General features: G+C 44.2%; 1 protein-coding gene across 1 annotated transcript; it reads right to left on the bottom strand.

The window, feature by feature from the left end:
• Positions 1-4,043: 4,043 nt before the first annotated feature.
• Positions 4,044-9,270, bottom strand: LOC142209879 (nicotinamide N-methyltransferase-like). The gene is made up of 3 exons (XM_075278916.1): positions 9,114-9,270; positions 5,852-6,059; positions 4,044-4,473 (listed from the first exon to the last, which is right to left on the bottom strand). The coding sequence occupies exons 1-3, from the start codon at positions 9,262-9,264 to the stop codon at positions 4,044-4,046; spliced, it is 789 nt and encodes a 262-aa protein (XP_075135017.1). The 5' UTR covers positions 9,265-9,270.
• Positions 9,271-9,867: the final 597 nt, after the last annotated feature.

Raw genomic sequence — 9,867 nt, 5'->3', positions numbered from 1 at the left:
CAGTTCTGTGTATATATTTAAAAATATTTTTAAACGACAGACCTGCTAGTCTGCAAGGCACTGCAGCGAGGTCCACAGGCCCAGATGGGCGGCTGTAAGGTCTGAACAGTGTGCAACCAGTTAAACTGCACTGGCAGTCATGTGGCGCAGTGTGAACAAGCTGCAACAACACCCTGCCAGTTAACCTCACTGGACAGGTGCACAGTACAGCTGAAACAGCAAGGCTGCCGAGGATTAACCTTCACCCCAGGTCAGCCACAAAACATGCTCCTGCAATAGCTAGGAGCTACTAAGTGAGTAGACAGTTAAATAGCTACTGATTCCCACTGGCAGGGCCAAGGAATCCTACCTAGATCCCTAGAGACTGCTCCTACCATTAACTGGAACCTGGCCCTAACCTCTTGTCTCACGGTACTTAGTCAAAGTGTGAGCAACAGATGGGCGTCGGCTCACACTATATAAAGGCTAGTCCCCGCCCAACAGGGCAGTGGCCATGCTGTCACCAATCATGCTCAGTATGGGCAAAATGGGACTTAGCCTCTGAGCGGCTCCAAAATGTCTGAGCATGCTCAGTAGGCCGAAAGCTGGATTTGCACTCCAGACACCTCACTACCCGAGGCCGCGGGCAAGAGTTAGATTGACCCGCAGGTGGTACTGTGCGCTGAGAGAGAACCCTGCGGGACCCAATCCTAACAATTATGAAGAGCTTAAAGGGGTTGTCCCATCACAAGGATCCTATCTATATTGCTTGTTAATGTGGATGTAAGACTTTTCCTAAATACATTGCTTCAGAAAAACTGCTTTGTTTGTCCACTTTATTACTTTATTCATTTTTTTGTGGCCACAGCCCTGACCTAGCTGCTCATGAGTCAAGTGATGTATCTGCTGCTCTCAGGGGGGGGGGGAGGAGGGGCTAAGTGCACGGGAGCGAGCCTGGGGGGGGGGTAGTTTACCCTTTGGGGGAAGGGGCCGCCAATACAGGGTTAGATGCCGGCACAGGTGCAGCCAGCAACATCGCTATGTTTCTGCCCTGCATGAAGCCAGCAGCGGCAGAAGCGATGCTGTTATTCCAGTCCGCGGTCACATATGCAAAGCCAAGCGGCGAGATGCCGCTGGCCCTGCGTGCGCACTGATAGACCAGTCTAGCCTTCACAATGCGAATACAGACCCGACACCCTGTCGTGTCTGTATTCGCAATTGTGAAGACTAGACTGGTCTATCAGTGCGCACGCAGGGCCAGCGGCATCTCGCCGCTTGGCTTTGCATATGTGACCCCACCCACCAATGAAGAAAAAAAGCCGGAAGACAGAAGATTTCACAGAAACGAAGACGGGTGAGTATGCGACGTGGGAATACCCCTTTAAGAAAGTATATTATTTTATCTGGATGATAGCATTATGTTGATTTTTACATTTAATTGTCTTGTCAAGATAATTGTAAGACAATAGATGAATGTCCAAATATGTGTAGACTAAGCTTCATGTAAGAATACATTAGGAGATATACCTGTCAAGGGGATGTTTTTTTTTGTTTTTGTTTTTTTTTACTTAGGTAGAAACACCACATCTCTGCCTGAAAAATCCAAGAGCGACACCTGAGAACAACTCTAACCCTACCAGCTAGAGAAATTCAATGTTTGAGAATGTAGCAGTTACAGTTTTTTGCCTCGTTACATTAAACAGTCTTTGATCCTTTCCTTTGTGCTCTATACTCTATAAGTGGCTGCCTGTGAATTCAAATGCCAATTGCACTTTGGGTGATGTTGTTCCATCCACTAGGTTTCCCTTATAGACTAGATCATAAATGAAACTTCTGATGCTGCTGCAGAAATCTCTTTAGAATCAGCATTGATGCAGAACAGTTTTGTAGTCTAGATAAGCTTAAGTTTCTCTAACGCTTTCCTTGTAATGTTAAGTTTTTCATAACTGAGTGATCTGTATGATATAGTAAGATAAATAACAGATCTTTCATTACTTCCATCATTGCCACAAATGCCTCATGCAAAAGCTTACAATGCCTTATATAGTGTATATGTCAACAGCACTATAAAGTGTCCACCAACCACAGTCTGAGAGGCCATCAACTGATGTCAGGTGCTATGATGTCATGCTGACTCCAAAGACACATCTGTATTTCTCCTGTACAATACATGTGACAGTTGGCCATTTTAGTTTGTCTAAGACAAATCAATGTCTATGTGGTTTTGTTAAAAATCGAATTATTTGAAATATCTCAGCTATGGATGGCACCATTTCTGTCTGGTTGGACTTCATCAGCACAGCCTAGAGAGAACTGATTTGGTAGAAGTGAGAGGCTGAGAGACCAGATTATGGGGATAATGTCACTCCTTAAGGAAAGACCACCTTTTCAGATGTGTGGAGACTTATACAGCCATAGTTGCTCCACTGCATCCCGGGAAGATGTGTATAATTGGGCAAAAAGATGGTACCGCAAACCAAATCTGGCAATGGTTTGTCCAATGGGGGCTGTGTAGAGAGAAAAGAGCAGGGGGCCTAGGACCGAGCCCTGAGGAACCCCAACAGCAAGGGAAAGAGGGGAGGAAACAGAGCCCGCAAATGATACACAGAAAGTGCGGTCTGAGAGATAAGAGGAGAACCAGGAGAGCGCAGTGTCCATGAGGCCGACTGAGCGGAGTATAGTGAGGGGGAGATGATGGTCAACAGTGTCAAAAGCTGCAGAGAGGTCCACAAGAATAAGAAGAGAGAAGTCACCATTGGATTTAGCCGTCAGGAGAACATTGGAGACTTTTGTGAGAGCCGTTTCAGTAGAGTGCAGAGCGCGGAAACCAGATTGTAAGGGGTCAAGAAGAGAGTTAGCAGAGAGATAGCGGATTAAACGAGAATAGGCCAGGCGTTCCAAGAGTTTAGAGATGAAGGGGAGGTTGGAGACGGGTCGATAGTTAGCAGCACAGGACGGGTCCAAGGAGGGTTTTTTTCAATAGCAGAGTTATAACAGCATGCTTGAAGGAGGATGGGAAGATTCTAGAAGAGAGAGAGGTTAAATATTTTAGTAAGGTAAGTAGTGACAGCAGGTGACAGAGATTGGAGAAGGTGTGAGGGGAAGGGGTCACTACTGCAGGTTGTAGGGCAAGATGAAGAAAGTAGCTAAGAGACTTCCTCTTCTGTAACAGGTTCAAAAGATGAGAATGGACAGTCTGAAGTGTGGCTGGTGAGTGGATCAGTACTATGGTAGGTGATGGGATCAATGCCACCTGGGGCTTGGGCAGTAATTTCCTGACATATCTTATCAATTTTATCATGGAAATAAGTGGCCAGGTAATCAGCACTAAGGTCTGTGAATGGCGTCTGCACCTTGGGTGTGAGTAAGGAATGAAAAGTTTCAAAAAGCCTTTTAGGGTTGCTGGAGAGAGAAGAGAGAGAGAGAGAGAGAGAGAGAGAGAGATATGTTTTAAGCATAAATTTGAAGTGGAGGAAATCTGCAGGTGAACGTGATTTTCTCCAGAGACGTTCGGCACACCTAGAGCACCGCTGAAGAAATCGTGTCTGTGGCGTGTGCCAGGGTTGCTGCCTCCTATGTGGGACTTTATGAGTGGAGGGGGGAGCCACCTCATCCAATGCATTTTTAAGGGTTTCATTATAGTGACTGGTGGCCAGATTGGTACAGGTGATTGAGGAGATGGGGGACAGAGAGGACTGTAGAGTATCTGAGAGGTATCTGATAGCATGCAAATTCCTATATGTATGATGGGTAGGTGTATCTTGTGAAGGGGAGAGGGCACTGATGGTGAGAGATAGAAGATTATGATCAGAGAGGGGCAGAGAAGAGTTAGTAAATTTAGAAAATGTGAGGAGTCGATGGAAGACAAGATCAATCGTGTTTCCACCTACATGTATAGGTTTCATGGAGGCTTAGTAATATCTATTCAGCGTCAAATGGATGTTGGAACTGTCTTTTGGAGATATACATTGGCTATTCCTCCTGATGTATACCTACTGTATACCTACAGTGAAAAGCTTGACTATAATCTGACTAGAGTATATTTAGGTTTACTACATTTCTACCTAGAGCTCCTTCTCCTTATGAGCTACAATGAATATGACAGCCTTATAGTCAGTAAGGTCACTCACAGATGTTCTCTTCTGAACCTTACACTCATCTATTATAAAACCTTCTCCTTCTAGAGCTTTCCTGGCAAAATCCTCATCATAGCTGAGACCATGCAGCTTGTCTTCCCCAACTGTGACATACGTCACTCCTAAACACCCAATTAATATGAAGTGTCCTCCAGGTTTCAGCAATCTTGAGAACTTCCTGAGATATCTGATGTAGTCATCTTGGTCTTTGCAGATAGCATCTAGTTGCCAAGCACTGATGATACAATCGGCCGGAGGTAAAACTATCGGCTCGGTCATATTTTCTTTCTCGAGGTCACATTTCACAACATGTTGCATTGCTGATCTCATTTTTGCTTCTTTGTCCTCAACTTGGTGACTGTAAGAGATGGGGAAAGCGAAGAAAGTGATTGTCCCCCAGTCATCATCAATAGGGGAAGATACAGCTGAGTTATTATCTCTGGATTATAAGCTTTATTATAAAGGTGTGAAGCTCTGAGCAACAAAAGTTCTTTGTGCTTTATGTTTTAACCTTGTGCTTGAATATTTCTGGCCTTGTATATTGGACCACAATCAGGGGCCCCATCACAGCTCAGTGGATAATGGGCCTGGCCGCCAGTTGGACATGTTCACAATTTTCATCAATATTGACTGCAATGAATACTAGTGAAGGGGATAGATCAGGTATGTAACTTGGCTGATGATATGCTACTGTTCCCCAATGTAATATTTTGGATCCACTAGCACGTACAGAAATATTTTTCCCATGGAAATCAAAAGTCAAAAATCAATATCAAAAGTGTCAAACTTATTTTCTCCTTTTCAATGCCCATATATTATTTTTTTTTTAATCAAAGCAATAGACATTCCCCAAAATGGTATAAATAAAAGGCACATCTGACCCTTCACAAAGAGAATCTTTTTTTAATACATTCTATACTTTGTCAATAATATATGTAGGCCACATATAGATTTATTTATCTACGGTGGCTTCGCAGGTTACATCAGTGTAAAAGCCTCACTCCCCTCCCCCCCACCCCATTGTACTTATTTCCTCTGGACAGGGCCAACCTATCATCTCCTGATGGCCACTTCTTTTTCTTTCTGTGTGCCAGCCACCCCACGCATGTGCAATAGTGAAAGACACCAGAATGTGCAATGCGCTGGGAAGCCTTCACACAATACTCATTTGTCTTCCCTTCCTTCCAGTTCGGAGTGGAGCAGTAGGTCACTTCTGGAAGTGACATCACACGCAACTCCACGAAGCACTGCCTTCACTATGTCTGGCGGCATAGTGAAATTCTGGCATAGAAAGACTGGGGAGATGCTGGCATGCACAATTGCAAGTGAATCACGCTTGCACAGTAGTCAGCATTCTCTTCCAGGGAGACGGGGAGGGAGTGTGTGAGAGAGGGAGGGGGAGTGAGTGAGAGAGGGAGGGGGAATGAGTGAGAGAGGGAGGGGGGAGTGAGTGAGAAAGGGAGGGGGAGTGAGAAAGGGAGGGGGAGTGAGAGAGGGAGGGAGGAGTGAGTGAGAGAGGGAGGAGGAGTGAACTTGTCATGGAACTTGTACCAAACACAGAACAGCAAGACAGGGGTGTAAACAATGCAGAAGATGCCAGGAGCTCCCAGAGAACCCCACAGATCACTCGAAACACTGCTAAAGGTATTTGAATGCACTTATTTTAACCTATTAATAGCACTAACAGACCTTTTTTGAAAAATGTTTTGTTTTTTATGGTTGGACAAATACTTCACCTTTTTCCTTCTATGTCTTCATGAAGTTTTGCGACATGGCCCCAATGAAAGGCTCCGGTACGTTTGTCCGTCCATCTTTTCAGCTCCAGGATACATCTGTCTTTGATCTTCAGCACTATGATGTCTTTGAAAAACTCACAGGCTGAATACAGATGATGTATTACGGATCCATGGCTGAAGTCAAGCAAGATGTCTCCTTTAATATGACCTGTAGGAAAAATCCAAATATTAAAACAGCCAACACATTAAACTCGAATATATGTTGTAGGTAATAACATGTGTCTATGTCATCTCCCGAAAATTCGGAAATATTACATCTCAAATACCTAAACACAAGAAAATCATGAATCCTAAAATGGTTTATAGGACAACATTTGGAATCATTAATGTAAAAGTGCATACAACAAAATGTTCTCCTATTTGGACAGTCCCCTTGACAATAAGCTAATTACAAAGTGTCCTCTGCTGGGATCAACAATGATCAGATAGCAGAATTTTCCTCCAGTGCCCCTTCAGTGGAAATTAAGAATTACTCAAAGTATTACACAGAGACCATTCGATTCAATGAGTGGTTGTTGCATGAGTGGTAGCCAATTGAAGCGATAGATGCCAAGAATCTGGACGTATTGTAACTAGAGATAAGCGAGTACTGTTCAGATCAGCCGATCCGAACAGCACGCTCGCATAGAAATGAATGGATGTAGCCGGCATGCGGGGGGTTAAGCGGCCGGCCGACGTCAAAGCAGAAGTACCAGGTGCTTCCATTCATTTCTATGGAGCGTGCTGTTCGGAGCGGCTGATCCGAACAGTACTCGCTCATCTCTAATTGTAACGTCTCTGTCTGTTCGGGTTGCTGCGCCACCCTCTGCTCGCATGCAGTGGTGCAGGAGGTGTGTGCCATTTGGTTCCTTGCTTAAAGTTTTTGGTTGCATTGTGTGAACATGGCTCTAGATCTGTGATTGAATTTCCACCACACCCATCTTCTGCACCTTGGTTGCCTTTGTTCAAGAAATGGTTAATTCTAGTCTTGCCCTGTGATTGACAGCTGGTCTTCCTATCATGTCCAGGGTGGGTTCTTCCTCCTTATTTATTCTTGGCTCACATTCACACTGTTGCTTGCTATTGCCTTGTGCGTGCTGGCTTTTCTCTCACTGTTTTTACGTGTATCCTGATTATTAACCTCTGGCTTTCCCTATTGACTATTCTTTTGGACTTCAACTTAGCACTGCATTGCTCGACTGTTACCTGACCCTTGGCTAGCTGACCTCTCTTGTTGTCTTGTTTTGTGTCTCACATACATAGGAAGGGATTGTCTCCAAGTTGCCACCTATTACATAGAATAGGACCAGGCAAGCAGGAAGGAACAGTGTGGGGTTTCAGCTTAGGGCTCACTGTCTCTTGTGCACCGTCACAGGGTTTCCAGCAGATACTGGGGAATTGCTGTCCTAGTAATTCCCTAACACGTATATTGTCAATGGATAGTAGGCATCTGGCTAAAGCAACTAGACAGTGGTCTGAACTCCTGGGATTAGACATTATTATATTCAAATAATATTTGAATAAATAAAGTCTATGTTTAAGGAATTATTATTAGCTTTCTGGTTGCTTGACAGTAGGGTTGAACGATCGGGAACGGGAAAGATCAGATCCCGATCGGCGATCGAGCAAATTTCACGATTGGGATCAGCTGGAAAATGATCGTAAATAGGATTTTAAAATCGATCCTGAAATCTCAAGATCAGCTCAACCCCACTTGACAGTCCTTTAAGATCTGTAAATAAATCTTAACTCAGGACAACTAAGACTGAACCAGATTCTTTAGAATCTCCCAAGCAAGCCACCAATAAGGCAAATTCTCTAGGTATTAGTATGATTTACCTTTTTAGCTTAAACAATTTCTATATTTCTGCCCTGCAAGGCAACCTGATCAAATAATGATTGTTGGTGCATTCTCTATGTAAGATCCGATATCTTTCATTGTACAGGAGATTCTACACATTGTCAGGTTATTATTGGTGAGAGATCAGGAAGTGACATTAGCACCAACTGGTAGACCCCAAACCAGGGGTGAACCATGGCTTTCTGCTGCCTGAAGCGGACGTCAGAAAGCTGCCGCCCCCCCCCCCTCCCAGAGGAGGGGGCGGGGCTGAGCGGAAGGGGGCAGGGCCAAGTGGAGGGGACGGGGCCGAGCGGAGCAATCGTTTTTAGCAGGCAGAGATCAGGCACGGAGAGGACCTGCTCTCTGCCTGAGCGTGAGGGGCAGCCGCTGGAGCAGCACCCTAAGCTTGTCCTGGAGTGGCTTAGGTCAGCAAAAATGCCGCCCTCCCTGTGGCCCTGGCATAGCACCACCCGAAGCGGTCGCTTCAGGTCACCTCATGTGAGGTGTGGCACTGCCCCAAACTGCCAGATGACAGCAGATTTACAAGATATTGCACCCTCACATTTTTGAGTTGCCCTTTGACATTATCCATAAGTTTTCCTGGTTTCTGGAGACTCAATAGGGAGAAATGATTCTACTAAACCCTGATGTCCTATATTTTACATTATACTCAATGACCAAGGCTATACTATGATCCCTGTAGTTGAGGTTACCCCTTTTAATCTTCCATATCTCATAAAAAATAGGTTTACATAGCTATTATGTACCATACTAGTAAGTCACTGCAGTAAGCATAGGATCTTTACCATCTATATGGCGTCTTGGTCCAGCTGGGACCTGGCCGTAGCCACAGGAATCTGAAAATGTTGCAACTACTGCAGCTTAACCCTCAAGATGGGTTGATCCATTGCCCCCCCCCCTTCCCCCCATCCTTTAGCCTGTGGGATTTCCCATAATGAGATTGCTGTGTCCAAGGGTTTGGCATGGAAGCCAGGAGGACAATCAATGACATCATAGCTACTTTTCCCTATGAAGCATACGAAGCCTATAAACAATATAATGCAATACAGAAGTATATCAGTATATTATATAGGGGATCAAACGATGCAATGTTCAAGTCCTGCAATGGGACAGGAAAAAAAATGAAATTGAAAGTTTAATGAAAGTATAAAAAAAAAAAAAAAAAAAAATGTAAACCAAAAATACATCTCATCATGCAAAGAATAAGCCCTGATATTACGATGCAGACAGAAAATGAAAGAAGTCATGAATATTGGAAGGAGGAGATGGAAAATAAGAAAAAAGTTGCCGCCTTAACAACCAAATTACCCTTCATACTTAAAGGGTTCAAATAAATTAAAAATAAGCCATCCAGATACAGACCTGATGCAAACGCTTTTGTAAGATTTTTAATGGGAAATTTCAAGGCGTCCTCTCCGAAGGCCATGTCAGGTTTATCTGAGAAATAATGCTCCAGAAATTGTCTGGAATCATGGCCGTGTATATGATAGCGCTTATAGGTACTGGGATCCATCGTGTAGTCTTGTGGTGCAGATGACTGGATATCTCCCAGACTGGTCTGTATATATAAGTACTTGGGATACATTAATATGATCATTAGAATTATGTATCACATCATGTGTTATTATATTCATGAGCCAGTCATGGGAACAGCAAGTCACATGGAGAAGGAGTGATCTATACTGAAACAAGTCCAATATCCCTTAGACCTCAATATACACTCACCGGCCACTTTATTAGGTACACCTGTCCAAGTTCTCGTTAACACATAATTTCTAATCAGCCAATCACATGGCGGCAACTCAGGTCATTTAGGCATGTAGACATGGTCAAGACAATCTCCTGCAGTTCAAACCGAGCATCAGTATGGGGAAGAAAGGTGATTTGAGTGCCTTTGAACGTGGCATGGTTGTTGGTGCCAGAAGGGCTGGTCTGAGTGTTTCAGAAACTGCTGATCTACTGGGATTTTCACGCACAACCATCTCTAGGGTTTACAGAGAATGGTCCGAAAAAGAAAAAACATCCAGTGAGCGGCAGTTCTGTGGGCGGAAATGCGTTGTTGATGCCAGAGGTCAGAGGAGAATGGCCAGACTGGTTCGAGCTGATAGAAAGGCAA

Source organism: Leptodactylus fuscus, chromosome 6 (assembly GCF_031893055.1).
Source record: "Leptodactylus fuscus isolate aLepFus1 chromosome 6, aLepFus1.hap2, whole genome shotgun sequence".
Classification (NCBI taxonomy): domain Eukaryota; kingdom Metazoa; phylum Chordata; class Amphibia; order Anura; family Leptodactylidae; genus Leptodactylus; species Leptodactylus fuscus.
The sequence above is the reverse complement of the archived record's forward strand: the minus strand, read 5'-3'. Positions and strand labels throughout refer to the sequence as shown.

Bases quoted from the DNA above. Each gene is read 5' to 3' on its own strand.
- LOC142209879 (XM_075278916.1), bottom strand. From the start codon at position 9,264: ATGGATCCCAGTACCTATAAGCGCTATCATATACACGGCCATGATTCC. The intron at 6,060-9,113 runs GTCTGTATCTGG...TTTTTCCTACAG, and splicing joins TACAAAAGCGTTTGCATCAG to GTCATATTAAAGGAGACATC. The intron at 4,474-5,851 runs GTGAAGTATTTG...CATCTCTTACAG, and splicing joins GAAGACATAGAAGGAAAAAG to TCACCAAGTTGAGGACAAAG.